Here is a 21,671-nt window from a genome sequence, read left to right on the forward strand (position 1 = left end):
TTTATTTCTTTATAAATCTTCATCTCTCCTCTTTGTCCAGTTGTTATCTTGGCTCTTTTGTGGTTAACAAATTTGTCTTAGTGTTTTCTTTGATTTTTGTAATTCATTTTAGGTGCAATTTTGTGAAGTGTTTCTTTCATTGTCTTTGCTTCTGTTTTGTTCTCACAAATTATATCAATACCATCATCAAAAGCAAGAAATTTCAGCTAAATCTTCCTATTCTGTGTCACAGGTGGATTCCTTCAATATTTTTCTCATGTACTTGTGTATCCCACTCTCTCATGACTTGTATGATACCAAACTGAAGAAAATTGTTGAGAGTCCATTCCCCTGCAGAAATTCTTTGTTAATTCTGAAGGACTGAAAAACTCCTTCTAGGAATTTAAATTTTGAAATTATGTCTGTGAGTATCTGTTAGACTAATTATTCTCTGATATACACATCACTCCCCTCCATTTTGGTCCGATGCAGCAACAGTAGTTCAATGTTAAAAAATTTGAAACCAATCTCTGTTGCAAATGTTTTTGTGAATATTTAAAAGCCATTTATGGCTTTTAAATATGACTAATGCAGTCTGCACTGCTCAAGGCAAGTGAATCACGTACTCCTCTGCTTTAGCTTAGCTACCCTATTCATTGATGCTAGATAGGATTACGAATAAACTGGATCGTTGTTACTTATCACAGATAATCTGAAGATGTGCTAATCACATGAAAAATGTCATTATTAATAAAACATTTACAGCAATTACAGTTTTCTAATTTTGGACAGTTGTCTTGTGGTTCTGTCAATATCTGCTTCTTCTAATGTTAGGAACACTGTCTGCCTGCCTATGGAATCATAGGCTTTTTTGAAGCTGTTAAAGGTAATCGTGTTAAGATTCTGTATTGTCCGGATCCTGAGGATTGTTTTGAAATGCTCTTGACATGACCTACTTTCCTTGAACCCCACTTGGAACTTACCAGTTGTGCATTCTTCTTTGTCTTATTCAGTAGTGCTTTGGATGATATAATTTTGTAAGTTACTGGAAGTAAAGATATAGCTCAGTAATTGTGTGTGTGTGTCCCATTTCCCTTCTTATGTAGTGGATGGATTATAGCTCATACTCATCGTCCATTATCTGTAACAACCTCATAAATGGTTTCAGCTGCCTGTTTCCCTCCTAGTTACCACATCTCAGCTAATATCCTGTCTTCCCCTGGGACTCTGCTCTTTTTTTTTCTGCTGTCCAGTATACTGTTCAACTTAATGCAGTCACAATGGTTCTGAATATAGGTGTTTCTTTTGGGACTGTCTGAAAATTAATTGTTGTGTTGGTTCCTCACAGTTTAGAAGATTCTTGAAGTGTTTTGCTAGTAGCTCACAGTTAGCTTTGTTGTTGGTAATCAGTTTGCTTCTGGAACCTTTGAAGTGAAGACTCATTGGTTTGTACTGTGTTATGTCTTTTTTGAAGACTTTGTAGAAGTCCTTAATGCTGTTCTGTCTGAAGTTGTATCTAATTTCTCAGTCATTTTTGTCATATTTCCATTTCTTTCGTCTAGTAATTTTTGGTGTCCATTTTATGACACTGAAAATTATTACAAGAAAGAAATGATCTCAGTGAATGTGCTCCAGTCTCTTTCCTGTTTGTGGGAGTTCCATTTTTTCCAAGCTGTTAATCCACGTTCAGTTGCTTCATCACATTTCTTGTTCCACTGTGTGTTTTCTTCCTACGGGTGGCTGTTCTGTTTCTCTCACTATTTCTATAATTTCTTCTCTGATCTCATCCCAGTTCTTATATTATTTGTAGAAAGCTTTTTAACAAATTCGCTCCTGTTGTCTGACAAAAGTGTTGTGTCAGTTCTCAGAACTTTTTTAATTTTGGGTTTGGGTCGTTTAGGTTGAAATTTAGCTTTGATTTCTCTTAAAATGTGGTCTAAGACAACACCTAGTTTTCTTCTGATCCATACATTCACGATTTCTCCATGGCTTTGTTTGGCTATTCCATTTGATCCAGTTGATATGAGCCAAAATGTATATTATGAGAAGACCATTTCTTCTTCCCCCTTGATAATTTTCTGACAAAGGTTGGCATTAGTTTTAACTCGAATTGTCTTCAGAAGCTGATGAGCCCTTCTCCATTCTTATTGGTGTGTTTGTGTGGAGGAAACTTTCCTGCCTTTTCCTTGTTCCTTTGACTGAAATGCCCTATGAGTAGTTTTGTGTGGTACTTTGGTATTTTTGAGTTTCATTTTCAAGTGTTTTCTTAGATTATTCGACTTATTTTGGATTTTTTTCTGTTGTCATTGTTACTAGATGTGTGGACATTTATCAACAGTATTTATACATCTCATGAACTAGTTTTCATCTTACGTGGCTGTTGTGAGGTAGCAAGATACTATTTCCTTGAAAGTTTATAAGAAGCTGGTTAACAAGAGTAATTACTGACACACTTGCAATGTCATCTGCATATGCAGACATGTGAGTGGATTTCATCTTCATAATTCTAGTTTCTGTACTACACTGTTTATCGTTAGGTGAAAGACTATTGTGACATGGTTATCACCCTGTTTAAAATCAGATGTATTTGTTATTTTATTATGTAGCTTTATGTTCATTTTAGTATCCTTGATTATTGGTTCATAAGTATTACACAAAAGCTAATTTTTTTAGCGTATTATACAAGCCTTGTCAGTTTACAGTATCATTTGCCTTCTTATAGTAAACAATTAAGAACTATTTGTTGATAGGATAATATATGCTAGACCATGTGTGCAATAAATGTGATAAGCCATACCATAATCGTAAGGAATGTGTTGAACACTTGGTCCATGAGTAGACAAGTAACCTGAAATCATGTAGAGGAAGCAAGAGTCTAAGCTGGAGGACAATGACGTGCGTGTTCAGAGGACTTGCCTGATAATTGTTGATTTTTGGGTCTATATTATTAATTAGCTAACCCCCACCCTGTCCAGGAATCACAGGCTTCTTTCAGAGTCTTCTCTTCTCTTAGTTCCTTTTATTTTTGGTCAGCTTCACTGTGTAAAATAAATTACATTAAATATTTTGTGTGACTGTTCTTGTTAAAACTGTCCTCAGGTGGCATAACTTGGTATGTAGACTCTCTGTTGGGTCATTTTCGTTTTTTCTGACCTTATCTGCGTAATCCTACAGCTTTGCAGGGTCGGCATGTCAATCTGGATTTGGCAATGTTAGGGGCAATGTGTGGCTGGATGTGCTTCTGGCTGACAACAACAACAACCACCTCCCTCCCTCCCTCCCACCCTCCCTCCCACCCTCCCACCCTCCCTCCCACCCTCCCCCCCTCCCCCCTCCCTCCCACCCTCCCTCCCACCCTCCCTCCCTCCCTCCCTCCCTCCCTCCCTCCCTCCCTCCCTCCCTCTGGGACAGAATTAGTCTACCCCCATCTGTCTAAGTCTAGTGTTATCCCATGTGAAAGTGTCTGGATGGTTTTGAAATGTTTGTGAATTTTATAACTGAGGTGGGATGTCCAATAATTCTTTCGCGCTTTAAATGAGGTTAACAATATTATCTATAAATCTTATCATTGATATTCTTTGACCCTGTATTTTAGTCCCTCTCCCAAAACTCTCTTATTTCCATTATTGTCTTTTTTTATGTGTAGGTTGAAGAGCAGGAAAGAAAGAGTGCATCCATGCCTTCCACTCTTATCAATTGTTGCACTTGTCTCTTAGTGTTCTATTCTTATTCTTCCCTCTAGGTTCTTACACATATTGTATATCACTTGCCTTTCCCTATAACTTATACCTATTCACTTTCTGCAAGTCAGTAAATCCAATGAAGGTGTCTCAGTTTTTTTTAAAGTTTGGTTCCACAGTCAAGCAGAACATGTAGTGCCTCTCTGTTACTGTAATCTTTCCGAAAGCCAAACTGATAGTCATCTACCAAATTCTAAATTGTCCTTTCGATTCTTATGTATATTACAATAGTCAGAAACTTGGATACATGAGATGCTCAGCTGACTGTGTGGTAGTCTTGCATTAATCTGCCCTTGCAACTTTAGAAATTGAGTGAATAATACTATCCCCAAAGTCCGATGGATCGAGTCCAGTCTCATGGATATTACACACTAATTTGAACAGTCATTTGGTTGCCAATTCTCCCAATGATTTTAGAAGTTCCAAAGGCTTATTATCTGTTTCTTCTGTCATGGTTTTTCCCCCCAAGTCATAAGAGCTCTGTGTGACTCTGATACTGGATCCCTTATTTCTCCCAAATTGATATCTATTGCTTCTTCTATCATGTCAGCAGATAGTCCCTCCCCCTCCCCCTCCCTCTCTCTCTCTCTCTCTCTCTCTCTCTCTCTCTCTCTCTCTCTCTCTCTCCCCCCCCCCCCCCCCCCTCCTTCACAGAGGCACTCAAGTGTACTCTTTCCACCTATTTGGCCACTGCTCTGCATTTAACAGAAGAATTACTTTTGCACTCATAATAGTGGTACTTTAGCTTTTAATTTCAAAAATAGTTATTCTGACTTTCCTATATGCTGAATCTCTTTTCATTTCTTCAAGTTTTTCTGCCACTATTTGCTTTAGCTTCCCAGTAATTCCTCTTTATTTCATTCCTGGGTGATTTATATTGCTGTAGTCCTTTCATTTTCCAAATACTTTAGTATTTCCTTCTGTTGTCAATCAGTCTAAGTATTTCTTCTGTTACCCAAGGTTTCTTCACAGTTACTTCTTTGCGCGTATATCTTCTGACTGCACTTTTTAAGGATGTCTTTCCTTGTCAACATAACTGTGTTTTGTGGTATTCAGAAAACTTCAAATGCGCCTCATTATTCATCATTATTTGTGTCCACTTCTTATCACACTGAACGTTCTTAATGATTCTCTTGATCTTCTGGCTACATTTCAACATTATTAAATTGTGATCTGAGTCTATGTCTACTGTAGGATATGCCTTACAGTGCAATATCTGATTGTGGAATCTCTAACTCACCAAGATGTAATCCTGCTGCTTTATTTTGTGTCACCAGTCCTGTTCCAAGAATACCACCTCATCTTATGATTCTTGAACAGTGTGTTAGCTTTATTAGCTGAAATTTGTTTCAAAACTCAGACTCTTTCTTGTCTCTCATTGATACAGGTACTACAGAGTCCATATTCTTGCATAGTTGTCTTCTGTTCCTTCCGCTACTACAGCATTCCAATCCTTCATGATTATTGGATCTTCATCTCACTTTTTATACTGAGTTACCCATCCACTATCCTCATATGCCCTCTCTGCTTCTTCATCTTCTGCTTACAGTAACAACATATGTACCTGAACTATTCATGGCTGCATTGATGTGCTATTGATTCTGATGAGAATAATCCTATCACTGAACTGTGCCCAGTAACACACTCTTTGCTATACTTTCCTATTAATAATTTATCCTGCTCCCATTATAACATTTTCTACTGCTGCTGATATTTCTCTATAGTCATCTGATCAGAAATCATTAACTTCTTTCTTTTTCACTTCAATGAGTCCTACTAAACCTACATTGAGCCTTTGCATTTTGTTTTTCAGACTTTCTACCTTACCTGCCACTTCTGAGGTTCCGTGCTCTGACTCATAGAATGTTACTGATTTGCAGGCATTTCAGTCTTTTTCTCATGGTCACTGAAGTGGCCCACACGGAGCGTGGTACACAAGAACTACCTCTTTAATAGACAAGAAGAACAAAACATTTGTTTAGTAACCACATAAAATAATATTTATCAGATATGAAGCACTTCAGTTATAAACAAGAAAAGTCACAACCAATTCAGCTCTGTGTGAGCACTTAAAAGGTTTAATCAAGGAAAGTAACTGTTTGTGATACATCTACATCTACATCTACATCTACATTGATACTCCGCAAGCCACCCAACGGTGTGTGGCGGAGGGCACTTTACGTGCCACTGTCATTACCTCCCTTTCCTGTTCCAGTCGCGTATGGTTCGCGGGAAGAACGACTGTCTGAAAGCCTCCGTGCGCGCTCTAATCTCTCTAATTTTACATTCGTGATCTCCTCGGGAGGTATAAGTAGGGGGAAGCAATATATTCGATACCTCATCCAGAAACGCACCCTCTCGAAACCTGGCGAGCAAGCTACACCGCGATGCAGAGCGCCTCTCTTGCAGAGTCTGCCACTTGAGTTTATTAAACATCTCCGTAACGCTATCACGGTTACCAAATAACCCAGTGACGAAACGCGCCGCTCTTCTTTGGATCTTCTCTATCTCCTCCGTCAACCCGACCTGGTACGGATCCCACACTGATGAGCAATACTCAAGTATAGGTCGAACGAGTGTCTTGTAAGCCACCTCCCTTGTTGATGGACTACACTTTCTAAGCACTCTCCCAATGAATCTCAACCTGGTACCCGCCTTACCAACAATTAGTTTTATATGATCATTCCACTTCAAATCGTTCCGTACGCATACTCCCAGATATTTTACAGAAGTAACTGCTACCAGTGTTTGTTCCGCTATCATATAATCATACAATAAAGGATCCTTCTTTCTATGTATTCGCAATACATTACATTTGTCTATGTTAAGGGTCAGTTGCCACTCCCTGCACCAAGTGCCTATCCGCTGCAGATCTTCCTGTATTTCGCTACAATTTTCTAATGCAGCAACTTCTCTGTATACTACAGCATCATCCGCGAAAAGCCGCATGGAACTTCCGACACTATCTACTAAGTCATTTATATATATTGTGAAAAGCAATGGTCCCATAACACTCCCCTGTGGGACGCCAGAGGTTACTTTAACGTCTGTAGACGTCTCTCCATTGATAACAACATGCTGTGTTCTGTTTGCTAAAAACTCTTCAATCCAGCCACACAGCTGGTCTGATATTCCGTAGGCTCTTACTTTGTTTATCAGGCGACAGTGCGGAACTGTATCGAACGCCTTCCGGAAGTCAAGAAAAATAGCATCTACCTGGGAGCCTGTATCTAATATTTTCTGGGTCTCATGATAGCTGACAAATCCACTGACTCTAACTGATAAAAAGTCTGTGTCCAGAAGGAAACACAGTTATGGGTGGCTGTCCAACAACACAACACAGTGACAGGCCATGGCCAACTTGCATCGTAGCCTAGACATGGATAACTGATGGCTTGAGGTAGTCTCTGTTTGGGGGCATTCCTAGACTGATGAGCAGACCAAGTACTGGGCACTAACAGTGCAACATCTTATGTATCGTACCGGTGAAAGCACCTGTTGCGGGCTATTTGCAATCATATGACAGCACGGAAGTAAATATGCCAATGTTTGTTGCACCTGCTTGGGGCGACGAGGCTGCCTCCTGTCAGAGAGTTGAACGCCACTGTAACTGCACAGCTTCCTGAGTTAGCCTTGACAACACACTGTGGTTGTTTTCTTGCAATGCTCACATAGTTTTGACTCTTGTTACCTTGGCTCCTGAAAGCTTGTGTATCTGCTACTCATGGTGCTGTCCTGCTATTTTTATTGCAGCAGTCAAGTTTCCTTTCACATTCACCTGCAAAAGATCTGAATAGGAGACTAATCCAAATTTTTAGCTGATAAAGATTATTATGACACTTCTTCAGTCACATATTATGTGACTTTAATGCAGTGGTTTCCATTACCTTCTGCATCCTCATACTATTGATTGTTGCTGATTATTCCACCTTTAGAGGAAGTTTCCCACCATAAGGGCAACAGGGTACTCTGAATCTTTCCCCACTCTTTCACCTTTCTTGGCAACGCTGTTGCCAGGATGGGAGTGACCCCTTATATCAAGTGTGTTTGGCCACCATTTCTGATAAATTTTATACAAAAATTTAAGCAGGGGCTGGGATAAAAACTGGGTTCAGAACATTTGGGTTGGAAGTCCAAACTGCCACCTCAGATCTGTTATCCTTTTTTTTTATTAAAAATCTTTATTTACTTTAAGCAAGGAATTAATGAATTAAAATTTTGTGAGGGGTGTGGGAGGGGGAATACTGGTGTACATTTTGTATCCACAAGAACATTACAAAAACGTAAGTTGATTTTAACTACTTCTCGCAGAGTCTTTCCTCTGTTTTATCCTGAAATATTAATTTCATGTGTGTTACAGGAAACATATGATATTTATGTTAATGAAATGATTGATTCAGTCAAATTTGTTCCAGGTGATAGTGATTTGCCCATTTTTTGTTAATTAAACTGAATGCATGATAAAATTAGATGTGAAATGTTAAACGTCTTCGTCTTCACTTAAATAAGGAAAAGGAATAAATTCAAAGTTACACCAAACAATACTTTGTCTCTATTGCACACTCATGTGGAGTTTCAAAACAGTCTACATTTTAAATCTATTTTCTTTGTGAGTTTACATGATTTTCCCAACTGCCTTGTTCAATCAGGAGTGTGTGTTATTGACTTGAATGCAAAAATGTGGTGATTTGTTAACTAACAGTTATTGCTTGAAAAAAGCACCAACTGACAAACCAATTTCTGTGCCACAAAGAATAACAGTAATTCATTTTCCTAGCCTTGCTGGCTCTACAAAAGCTCTCTTGTGAGGCTATAAAGAAATAAATAATGCACTTTTAGAAACTTTAGAGTACAAAGAAGAGCGAGGGAAAATAATGTTTTATTGTTTTAAGTCAATGGCAGAAATTGATTGTACACAGAATTTTGGCCTGATATCTTGGGAGATGTAAACAAAACTAGAAAAACTCCGGAATCCTAGATTGGGTGTGAATCTAATCTCATGAACATTAACATCCCTAACAGGCTTGATAGAAGTGAAAAGGGATAGTCTTGAAGACTGTGAGGTGAGAGCTACTGAGATAGCTGACTACACTGAGTATGAAAATGAAATATACTGAAGTGATCTGAGGCAAGCAAAGTAGTTGTTTCACAAACAAAGTAGTTGTTTCACAAGCAAAGTAGTTGTTGCCTGTTTTGTGTTTCTCAACATGTATACTCTTACCATGAAGAGAAAATTGCAGCAGCTCAAAACTTCGATGAAACATTATAATAATCACTTACCAGGTGACTACACAGTAATCAGTTATTTTTTTAATATTTATGGTATGTGAAGTTCATAGCTCAAATATCGGTATTATGAAGCATTTTGATTCAGCTATCAAAACTTCGTGAGAAAATTGCCTTTTAAGTTTTACGAGTAGCTTTGATTTACTAAAATTAGGAAATTTTTATGGTGGGCCACCTGGCTGTACAGTAGAATGGTTGCTTGAGATGTTGGCAGCCCTGGTTCAATTTCCAGCTGAGACAGAATGTTTAAACTAAGGTGCATGTTCTATGAGCTTTTCCATGAGGCATAGAATACATAAGAATGGAAAAAAAAATCTGTAGTGCTCGAGACTGGTAATCACTCAGTCAAGTCCAATTACTGTCATTATTTCTTTCGTTTTTCTCCATTCAGTTTGAATACTACATTGTCTCAATAAAAAGTTCATCAAGTATGTACTCATTAACACACACCTAATTATAATTTTTTATAAATGCATGTCTTCTTATTTGTAGTTACATTCCACACTCAAAATTCGTCTTAGTTGTAAATATAAATTCTTAATTTGCAGTCTTTTGTAAAAGAAATAGTTAATAACAATTATTTAATTTTAAGAAAAATACAAATTAAATTTTGAGCAAAAATTAAAAATCAAGTACTGTTTATTTGGACTGTGCCCATTGAATTATGCCACAGATGCAGTCTCACATGAGCCAGAGTGATAAATGTCATAAAAACAAAGGGTACAATAATTTTCATGTCATCAAGCACACCATATAAATGCTACATTTGTATCATGTGTCCACTCAGTTCACATGCAGTTTTCATAAAAATGATAATTAGATGTATGTTAATCATCAGAAAATATGTGATGAATTTTATATTTAAATAATGGAAGTATTTTAATAGAAGAAGAAAAAAAGGAAAAAAAAGAAAAGACTGAAACGAGAGTCAAACCAGCAATTACCTATGTTAAGTGCTACTGATTTCTTTTTCATCTGTATGTATTTCATAAGTGTATGGATAAATAATCCACTCACCAATCGACGGCAGGAGAACACACACATAAAAGGTATTAAAGTTTTCATGCTTTTGGAGCCAGTAGCTCCTTCTTCTAGCAAAGCAGCAAAAGGGTTGAAGGGGAAGGAAGATGGGTGAAGGAAAAGGACTGATGAGATTTAGGAAAAGGGGTGGAGTTCGGAAAAGTCATGCAGAACCCCAGGACAGGGGAGACTTACCGGACGCAATGAGAAGGAAAGACTGATTGTTGGGGACTGCACCACACGAGATCTAAAAACCTGAAATCTTAAGGTGGAAGGTAGGGTAATATGCAAGAAAGAGATTTCTGCCAAAAGATGATGTGCTAGTTAATAAGAGTGAAAGGCTAAGTTCATTGTGCTGGGGGGAGGGGGGGCGCAAAAAATAGACAGGGGATGGGGGTGAAAAGTAGACAGGTCAGAAAATGAAAGATGTAGAAAACTAAAAAGGAGTGAAGAAAGGAACAGTTACTGTGAAGAAATGCTTATACTGAAGAATTTAATGTAAATTAATGCCAGGTGGGTGGTGAGAATTGAGGACATCTTGTAGCGCCAGTTCCCACCTGCGGAGTTCTGAGAAACTGGTGACTGTGGGAGAAGAATCAAGATGGCATGTGTGGTGAAACTGTCACTAAGGTCATAACTGTCATGTTGTAGAACATGCCCACAACAGGGTAGTATGTGCTGCCAGTATTAAGTCTATGCCTATGCCAATTCATCCTAACTGATAACTTGGTGGTCGTCATGCCGATTTAAAAGGGCAAACAGTGTTTGCATAACTTCTGGTATATGACTTTTTGTATGTGCATTCTCTTGCCACCACTTGGTGAGTAGATTTTTTATCTATCCATTTACATTATATTTTCAAAAATTGATTATTTTCATTGATTTGTGTGTATTTTGTGCTTCATGGAAATGCTTGTAGAAGATGCACTGTTGTTTAAAAATTCTGCCTCAGCTGGAAATTAAACCTGGGCTGCCCACATGGCAGGCAAGCATTCTTTCACATAGGCATATGTCCCACCATAAAAATCTCCTAATTTTAGTTAGTTAAATACATCCAGAAAACTTCAAAAGTCAACCTCCTGGAGAATTTTTTAGAATTGCATCATGTGCTTTGGCAGATTGATATTTGAGCCCTGAACTTCACGTAGGTACCATAAATACAAGAAATTACAAAAATCAGATTGTTGTGTTGCGCCCTTGTTAAATAATTGGATAGGACATTAACCATTTAACATAGAGTTTTTATCATGAATGTCAAAATAATAATGTGAAAAATGAAAAAAATAATTGCTCAGGAAAAGTGGATGTATTATATCCTCCATTAAAAAAAGTAGTGATCAGAAAAGGTCAGAGATTGTTTTCCTAATGTCAAGGTCATTCTCAGAAAGTACTTATCACTTATAGTCAGAAGTAGCCATGGAGAAAGATCATTTTCAAATTTGAAGTTGATCAGAAACATGCTTTGAATGTCCACATTAGAAAACAGGCTTACACTTGGACTGCACTCGGTACTAAAAGTAACTAAATCATCAATATGTAGCTTTAATTAATATTAAGGGTAGATGCAAATCCATTATCCAGTATGATTATATAAAACTTCCATTTTAACACTGGTGTTGTCTTTCATTTTAACGCTGTTTGGGGAGGGGGGGAATATTATGTACGAATTAAATGTAAGTAAAATTTAGTTGATTGCTACATTTAATTTCATATATTGCACTTGCCTACCAAACATGTTTGCTAATAGTTACAGTATCCTCTTCCTCCTGTTTTTAAATCAAAATAATGGCATTTGCATAAATCATAAATCACAAATCATACACTTTTTTAAATATAATTGTTCTCAGCAAAACTAATAACTCATGCTGAATTTGTGAATTATTTCAATTCTTGTCATTTTTCAAACTCATCAGTACATTAAATCACGTATGTATTGAATAATAAAACATAAATGGTGCATTAAGCCTTGTATTTCAAAAAATGCTATAAAAAATTCAGGTGTAGCATGCACTACATTTTCATCTTAGGAATCTATAGATTCTAAAGACTGTTCTGACACACACTATAAATGTACTACCAAGACTACCTTAAGAAGCTCTGCTACCATTGAACATTCCCTTCAAAATTTTTCATGAAGTCAGTCATATTGGAATGACTGCAGTCTTTGTAAGTAATGTAATGAAAACACTCAGTCTATATCACAACTAATATTTATTTACTCTGGTAACTGGTTTCAGTTAAATGTGACCATTTTCAAACCACTAACATCGTGATGAAGTGTAGAGGAGGTACACAGAATTGGTGTGCATACCAAAAGGCACCAGTCAATAACTGCAACTGATTAAATCAATTGACATGAATCCAGCATGGTTAATTAAACAAAGCCATTCTCTGTTTTGTTCTGATCATTGGCCATTCTGGACGTGTGCGTATTCTCTTATGATCTTGATGTCAAGGAGTTGTTAAATCTTAAACCTCCTCTCCTCCACTTTCATTTGTGGCAGTTGCCTTCAAGTAAGAGGACTAGATGGTGCTTGTACAAAAGCAAGTTGTGGATGAAGCAGGACCACATTATCAAAGCTAATTGGGCACCTTTCATCTCCAAAGTAGCCAATCAGTATGGGAGAATGGAGCAAGCAGCAGCAGGCTATTACAAACATATGTCACCAGTGATATCTATGATAGTTGCAGCGAAGAATACGATGGTAGTAGCTTGATGGCGCATTGCTGAAGTATTTTGTCAGCCATGTGAATAGTGAATTGTCTTCTTTTGATTGTGATGATCCCATTCAAAGCTTTCTTCTTGATCTTTGTAACTAACAGACTGGATAGGAGAATGCCAACCTGTACACCAATATCATTTAGAAGCCATTTCCTGCTAAATTGTTACATTGTTTGTACTTCAGTTAATATGTTTGTTCTGTAGAGATACCAGATTACAATCTAAAATAACTGAAGCACTTTATCTAACATCATTGTTCTCATAGGTTGTTCCAGATTACTCAAAACAAGAATGGAACCCAAACAAAACAGATGAATATGCAGGAATATTTCACTTTCAGTTTTGGAGGTTTGGTGAATGGGTAGATGTTGTTGTAGATGATCTTCTTCCAACTGTGAATGGTACTTTATTATTCACTCATTCAACAAAGGAGAATGAATTCTGGATTCCACTTATGGAAAAAGCATATGCAAAGTAAGTGCATGTTAGTTCTGTCACTTCATGATTTTCTTTAAATATGTTCTTTGAAAAGTATTGAGAAAACTGTTATATTGAAAAATTTGGAGGATAAAATTCAGAAAATGTACACTGTTTGAAAGTAGAAAGCTCAGAAGGGGAAATTGTGTAAACTGTCATTAGTTATGGCAGAAGGCATTCTTCTGAAGTACACAACGCACACACACATTCACACAAGTGTATAAGTTGTGCTTGTGTAAATGTGTTTCTATTGTCTGCATCACAAGAAGGCCTTTTGGCTGAAAGCTCACATGTTTAGCCGCCTTTTTTGTGCGCCTGCCTGTGACTCGACATCTCCTGTGTATGGTGAGTAGCAATCTATCCTTTTCATAATAGTGTCGCTGTATAATACAGTCATATAAGACAACAAAAATAGCAGAACAAATTGTTGTGTTTGTTTCAGTGTTGTTCTTTAAGTTGCTTCTCTAACCACCATGCAGAGTAGAAATGTAGTTACATTAAAAAAAAATTAGATAAAATTATATTTAATTCATTTTCTAAAATATGATTGGGTGCACATATTAAAGAATTCTTCCCAGAGCACTGGGCAGTATAAAGTTGATTTACAGTAGGAGCTTACGGTAACAACAAGCCACAAAGCATGGTGGCTGGTATTGTCAGACTTCTCTTAATGAAAAGTTTCCTGTATTCAAAATTCTGAACTTTATATTGAGATTGAAGTAAATCAATGCATATGTGTAAGTTTCATACAGAATGTGTACATCAAGTTTAATGACTACTTTATTAGCAATTGGAGTACTTAGGAACTATTGACGAGGTGAAGCACATAAGGAGGTCTTGTTGTAAGCTCATTAAATATAGGTCTCATCTTTATGTAAGGACCACTGCTGAGGAGGCAGCACAGCAATAATGCACTGGACTCACATTCAGGACAGCAGTGGTTCAGAGCTTCATCCAACCAACCACATTTGTTGTCATTGGTTATCCTAAATTCCCTAACACATTGTAGACCAAGCCAAAGCATAGCTCGGGCCACGTAGCTGTGTTCAAAAGACCACACCCAAGTATATCTCACAGCGCAATTTTCTCGAAGCATGAGCCACATATTGTTTGGAAACTGGACTCATTTCATATAAGAAAAATGTGTGGATGTCTCACCGTCTGTCCCTTGACAGGTGCTGCCTTCTGTTGTCAATTTCGAGAGTTATTTAGAAGGAAATATTAGTGAACATAACGGCTAATGTCACAATTGGCTGAGCCAATATGTGATCGCACTGACATAATTTCGTGCATGTCCTTGTTAGGTTTATAACAATATTATGAAAAGGAAAGTTGCTTCTCACCATATAGTAGAGATGATGAGTCGCAGATAGGCACAACAGAAAGACTGTTCCAAATAAAGCTTTCGGCCCATAAGGCCTTTGTCAAAAATAACCGACAGAGAGACACATGCAAACGCAACTCACACACACGACAGCAGTCTAAGGCAACTGTAGCCACACTGTGAACAGCAACACTAGTGCATGATGGAAGTGGTGGCTGGATAGGGGTAAGGAGGAGGCTGGGATGGGGAGGAAGAGGGATAGTAGGGTAGGGGTGATGGACAGTGCAGTGCTGCTAGGGAGCACACAGGGATGTAGTGGAGAGGGTGGGGCAGCTGTGTGCAGACAGGAGGTTAGACAGAGTACAGGGGTAAGGTGGGGAGATGCGGTAGCGGAAGCTGGATGGGTGAGGACAATGACTTGTGAAGGTTGAGGCCAGGGGGTATGAGCCATGAGGCAAGGGATTGGGAGCAGGGGTTGTGTAGGGATGCACGAGTACATTGTGTAGGTTCAGTGGATGGTGGTATACCACTGTGGGAGGGGTGGGAACATTAGTGGGCAGGACATTTCTCATTTGAGGGCATGATGAGAAGTAGTTGAAACCCTGGCAGAGAATGTCATTGAGTTGCTCCCGTCCTTGGTGGTACTGAGTTGTGAGGGGCAACACTCCTCTGTGGCCAGATGAGGGGACTTGGAGAGGTGGTGAGAGGCTGGAAAAATGAAGCACGGGAGATTTGTTTTTGTACAAGGTAGGGAGGATAATTACAGTCTGTGAAGGCTTCAGTGAGACCCTCGGTATATTTCGAGAGAGATCAGTCATCACTGCAGATGCGACAACCAGGGGTGGCTAGGCTGTGTGGAAGGGACTTTTTGGTATGGAACAGGTGGCAGCTGTCAGAGTGGCAGTATTGATGATGGTTAATAGGTCTGATATGAATGGAGGCCCTGATGTAGCCATCTTTGAGGTGGAGGTAAACATCTAGGAAGGTGGCTTGTTGAGTTGAGAAATACCAGCTGAAGCAAATGGGGGAGAAGTAGTTGAGGCTCTGGAGGAATGTGGAAAGGGTATCCTCACCCTCGATCCAGATCGCAAAGATGTCATAAATGAATCTGAACCACTGCCAGATTTCTGGAGTGGGGTCACTGTTTCAAGGTTTGTACGTGGATGTATCTGATGGCTGGCAGAGTCCTTCTGCCAGGTAATCCTTGTGGTTCAAAACAACAGTGGTGGAGCCTTTGTCAGCAGGTAGGATTATAAGGTCAGGATCAGGACTGCGATGCTTTCTTTGGATGTAAGGTTAGTTTGGTTCTCCAGTCACTTCTCAAATCCTTAGGCTCATCCCAGAACCTCTCCCCAGAGTCCATCTCTTTGCTCACCCCTACCACTCCCTGCACTCCTATCTCTTACATGCTTCCTAAAGTTCATATACCCAACCACCCAAGATGCCACATTGTGGCCGGTTACTATGCCCCCACTGAGAGAATTTCTGCTCTCTTAGACGAACACCTTCAGCCTATTACCTGGAACCTACCCTCCTATGTAAAAGATATCAATCATTTCCTCCACTGATTCTCCACAGTTCCTGTCCCTTTACCACACGGTGCCCTGCTCATCACTATCAATGCCATCTCCCTTTACACTAACATGCCTAATGCCAATGGCCCTACCATCTTTCCCAACACCCAATGGATTCTAAACCAAAACCTCCTTCCTAGTTGCCATGACCAACTACACTCCTGGAAATGGAAAAAAGAACACATTGACACCGGTGTGTCAGACCCACCATACTTGCTCCGGACACTGCGAGAGGGCTGTACAAGCAATGATCACACGCACGGCACAGCGGACACACCAGGAACCGCGGTGTTGGCCATCGAATGGCGCTAGCTGCGCAGCATTTGTGCACCGCCGCCGTCAGTGTCAGCCAGTTTGCCGTGGCATACGGAGCTCCATCGCAGTCTTTAACACTGGTAGCATGCCGCGACAGCGTGGACGTGAACCGTATGTGCAGTTGACGGACTTTGAGCAAGGGCGTATAGTGGGCATGCGGGAGGCCGGGTGGACGTACCGCCGAATTGCTCAACACGTGGGGCGTGAGGTCTCCACAGTACATCGATATTGTCGCCAGTGGTCGGCGGAAGGTGCACGTGCCCGTCGACCTGGGACCGGACCGCAGCGACGCACGGATGCACGCCAAGACCGTAGGACCCTACGCAGTGCCGTAGGGGACTGCACCGCCACTTCCCAGCAAATTAGGGACACTGTTGCTCCTGGGGTATCGGCGAGGACCATTCGCAACCGTCTCCATGAAGCTGGGCTACGGTCCCGCACACCGTTAGGCTGTCTTCCGCTCACGCCCCAACATCGTGCAGCCAGCCTCCAGTGGTGTCGCGACAGGCGTGAATGGAGGGACGAATGGAGACGTGTCGTCTTCAGCGATGAGAGTCGCTTCTGCCTTGGTGCCAATGATGGTCGTATGCGTGTTTGGTGCCGTGCAGGTGAGCGCCACAATCAGGACTGCATACGACCGAGGCACACAGGGCCAACACCCGGCATCATGGTGTGGGAAGCGATCTCCTACACTGGCCGTACACCACTGGTGATCGTCGAGGGGACACTGAATAGTGCACGGTACATCTAAACCATCATCGAACCCATCGTTCTACCATTCCTAGACCGGCAAGGGAACTTGCTGTTCCAACAGGACAATGCACGTCCGCATGTATCCCGTGCCACCCAACGTGCTCTAGAAGGTGTAAGTCATCTAACCTGGCCAGCAAGACCTCCGGATCTGTCCCCCATTGAGCATGTTTGGGACTGGATGAAGCGTCGTCTCACGCGGTCTGCACGTCCAGCACGAACGCTGGTCCAACTGAGGCGCCAGGTGGAAATGGCATGGCAAACCGTTCCACAGGACTACATCCAGCATCTCTACGATCGTCTCCATGGGAGAATAGCAGCCTGCATTGCTGCGAAAGGTGGATATACACTGTACTATTGCCGACATTGTGCGTGCTCTGTTGCCTGTGTCTATGTGCCTGTGGTTCTGTCAGTGTGATCATGTGATGTATCTGACCCCAGGAATGTGTCAATAAAGTTTCCCCTTCCTGGGACAATGAATTCATGGTGTTCTTATTTCAATTTCCAGGAGTGTATATCACTACCCAAAATTACTTCTCCTTTGAAGGCATTACCTACAAACAAATCCAGGGTACGGCTGTGGGCACCCACACAGCAGCATCCATGCTAACCTATTCATGGGCCATCTAGAGGAATCCTTCCTATACACCCAGAATCCTAAAACCTTCACCTGCTTAAAATTCATTGATGACATCTTTGTGATCCGGATCAAGGGTGAAGACACTATCCAAATTCCTCCAGAACGTCAACTACTTCTCCCTCATTTCTTCACCTAGTGCTGCTCAACCCAACAAGCCACCTTCATAGATGTTGACCTGCACCTCAAAGATGGCTACATCAGTACCTCCTTCCACATCAAACCTACTTACCACCAGCAATACTTCCACTTTGATAGCTGCCACCTGTTACATACCAAAATGTCCCTTCCGTACATACTTGCCACCTGTGGTTGTCGCATCTGCAGTGATGGGCAGTCTCTCTCGAAATATACCAATGGTCTCGCTGAAGCCTTCACAGACTGTAATTATCCTCCCAACCTTGTACAAACACAAATTTCCTGTGCCTTACCTTTCCAGTCTCCCACCGTCCGGCCACAGAGGAGCATTCCTCTCATAACTCAGTACCACCCAGGACTGGAGCAACTCAATTACGAGTACATTTTCCGTAAAGGTTTCGACAACCTCTCGTCGTCCCTTGAAATGAGAAATGTCCTACCCACTATCATTCTCACCCCTCCCACAGTGGTATTCCACTGTCCGCCAATCTTGCACAATATACTCATACATTCCTACACAACCCTTGCTCCCAACCCCTTACCTCATGGCTCATATGCCTCTAGTAGACCTAGACATAAGTCCTGTCCCATAGAGCCTCCGACCACCACAGACTCCAATCCAATCATGAACATCACCTATCCCATCAAAGGCAGGGCTACCTGTGAAACCAGTCATGTGATCCGCAAGCTAAGCTGCAATGACTGTGCTGCATTCTATGTGAGTATGACAAACAACAAGCTGTCTGTCCGCATGAATGGCAACCTACAAACTGTGGCCAAGAAACAAGTGGATCACCTGGTTCTGAGCACACTGCCAAACATGACATCCTTCATTTCAATGACTGCTTCACAGCCTGTGCCATATGGATCCTTCCCACCAACACCAGCTTTTCTGAATTGCACAGGTGGGAACTTTTCCTGCAATATATCCTACATTCCCGTAACCCTCCTGGTCTCAACCTTTGCTAGTCATTTTCCTCACCCATCCAGCCTCCCTGTTCCCATTGCAGCACTATACAGTCCTCACTCCACCATTGCACCCAGTCTTTTTACTTCTCTCCTTTTCCACTACCCCCTCTTGATCTCTCCCCTGTCTTCCGTCTAACCTCCTGACTGCACATTGCTGCCCTACATTTTCCACACCGTACCTGCTTGCTGCCTAGCAGCACTGCACTGTCCGCCACCCCTACCTTACTATTCCTCTTGGGTTGTCCCTACCTGGAAATCTGAATGGTGTGCTATTTTATCTTTGGAATATTTTACCCAAAAGGATATCATCATCATTAAACTAGAAATTAGAGCGGTATGTTCTCAAGAAATCTAACAGCTGTTGGTTCCCTTGTTTTCATCTGTTTGCAGTATAAAAGTATCAGTGCCACATTTGTTGATGTGACTAGGTCTGATCAGCCAAACATCCAGACTTGCTCTTGCAACTAATGAAAAGGCAGTTGCCCCTCTACAGGGATTGGATGCTAGTCCGATCTCTAGAGATACCCCTGCAGTGTATTTGCACCTATGCTACAACTATCTGTATCACTGAGGCACATAAGCCACCCTATATGGCAAGATTCATGGTTCATGGAAGGATTTCACTGTAACTATACGATTCTGAAAGAAGGCAAGCTAATCTTGGAACTTCAAGCAGGCATGGTAGTTGCAAAGGAAGAGGTATCATAATTCCAATCTGCAGTTTGCAGCGGTACCTTTAGGACTATATTGAGATTATATTTCAAGCCATATTACGTCAGTGAAAAGATCCATGCAATCTACAGTTCTGATCCAGAGACTTGTTTGATACTGCTCTCCATGCTACTTTATACTGTGCAAGCTTCTTCATCTCCAAGTAACTACTGCAACCTACGTTCTTCTGAGTCTGCTTAGTGTATTCATCTCTTGGGCACCCTGTATGATTTTTACCATCCACGCTACCCTCCAATGCTAAACTGGTGATCCTTTGATGTCTCAGTGTGTGTCCTACCAATTGATGCTTTCTTATAGTCAAGTTGTGCCACAAATTCCTCTTCTCCCCTATTTTATTCAGTACCTTCTCATTAGTTACATGAGCTACCCATCTGATTTTTAGCATTCTTCTGTAGCACTACATTTCGGAAGCTTCTACTCTCTTCATGTCTAAACTACTTATCATCAATGTTTCACGTCCATCCATGGCTGCACTCCATACAAATACTTTCAGAAAATACTTTCTGACACTTAAATTTATATTTGATGTTAACAAATTTCTCTTCTTCAGAAATGCTTTCTTTGCCATAGGTAGTCTACATTTTATATCCTCTCTGCTTAGACCATCATCAGTTATTTTGCTCCCCAAATAACAAAACTCATTTACTACTTTAAGTGTCTCACTTCGTTATCTAATTCCCTCAGGATCATCAGATTTAATTCAACTACATTCCATTATCCTCATTTTGCTTTTGTTGATGTTCATTTTATATCCTCCTTTCAAGCCATTGACCGTTCTGTTCAACTGCTCTTCCAGGTCCTTTGCTGTCCCTGACAAAATTGCAATGTCTTCGGCAAATCTCAAAGTTTTATTTCTTCTCCCTGGATTTTAATTCCTACTCCAAATTTTTCTTTTGTTTCCTTTACTGCTTGCTCAATATACAGATTGAATAACATTGGGAATAGGCTACAACCCTGTCTCACTCTCTTCTCAATGACTGCTTACCTTTCATACCCCTCGACTCTTACAGCTACCATCTGGTTTCTGTATAATTTGAAATTTTTTTTTGCTACCTGTATTTTACTCCTGCCACCTTCAAAATTTGAAAGAGAGTATTGAAATCAACATTGTCAAAGGCTTTCTCTAAGTCTATAAATGCTAGAAACATAGCTTTGCCTTTACTTAATCTATCTTCTAAGATAAATCATAGGGTCAGTATTGCCTTACATGTTCCAACATTTCTGCTGCATCCAAACTGATCTTCCCATAGTTTTTCCATTCGTCTGTAAAGTATTCGTGTTGGTATTTTGAAGCCGTGACTTATTAAACTGATAACTTGGTGATTTTCACACCTGTCAACACCTGCTTTCTTTGGGGTTAGAATTATTATATTCTTCTTAAAGTCTGTGGATATTTCACCTATGTCATACATCTTGCTCACCAGATGGTTGTTTTGACAGGGCTGGCTCTCCCAAGGCTATCAGTAGTTCTAATGGAATGTTGTCTACTCCTGGGGCCTTGTTTTGACTTAGGTCTTTCAGTGCTCTGTCAAACTCTTCATGCAGTATCATATCTCCCATTTCATCTTTATCTATGTCCTCTCCCATTTCCATAATATTACCCTCAAGTACATTACCCTTGTATAGACCCTATTTATACTCCTTCCACCTTTCTGCTTTCCCTTCCTTGCTTAGAACTGGTTTTCCATCTGAGCTCTTGATATTCATACGAATGGTTCTCTTTTCTCCAAAGATCTCTCTAATTTTCCTGTAGCCATTATCTATCTTACCCCTAGTGATATATGCCTTACATCCTTACATTTGTCCTCTAGCAATCCCTGCTTAGCCATTTTGCACTTCCTGTCGATCTCATTTTTGAGACGTTTGTATTCCTTTTTGCCTGCTTCATTTACTGCATTTTTATATTTTCTCCTTTCATCAATTAAATTCACTATCTCCTCTGTTACCCAAGGATTTCTGCTATCCCTCTTTCTTTTACCTATTGGATCCTCCACTGTTTCATCTCTCA

The 21,671-nt window shown here is 40.4% G+C and overlaps 1 protein-coding gene across 2 annotated transcripts in view; it reads left to right on the plus strand.

Moving 5' to 3' along the window:
* Positions 1-21,671, plus strand: part of LOC124596201 (calpain-5-like) — a 288,416-nt gene that overhangs the window by 99,896 nt on the left and 166,849 nt on the right. For both annotated transcript variants that reach the window (XM_047135248.1, XM_047135246.1), the window contains exon 4: positions 13,013-13,221. In XM_047135248.1, coding sequence (XP_046991204.1) covers positions 13,013-13,221 — 209 coding nt within the window. The remainder of the gene's footprint in view (positions 1-13,012; positions 13,222-21,671) is intronic.

This window comes from Schistocerca americana, chromosome 2 (assembly GCF_021461395.2).
Source record: "Schistocerca americana isolate TAMUIC-IGC-003095 chromosome 2, iqSchAmer2.1, whole genome shotgun sequence".
NCBI lineage: Eukaryota > Metazoa > Arthropoda > Insecta > Orthoptera > Acrididae > Schistocerca > Schistocerca americana.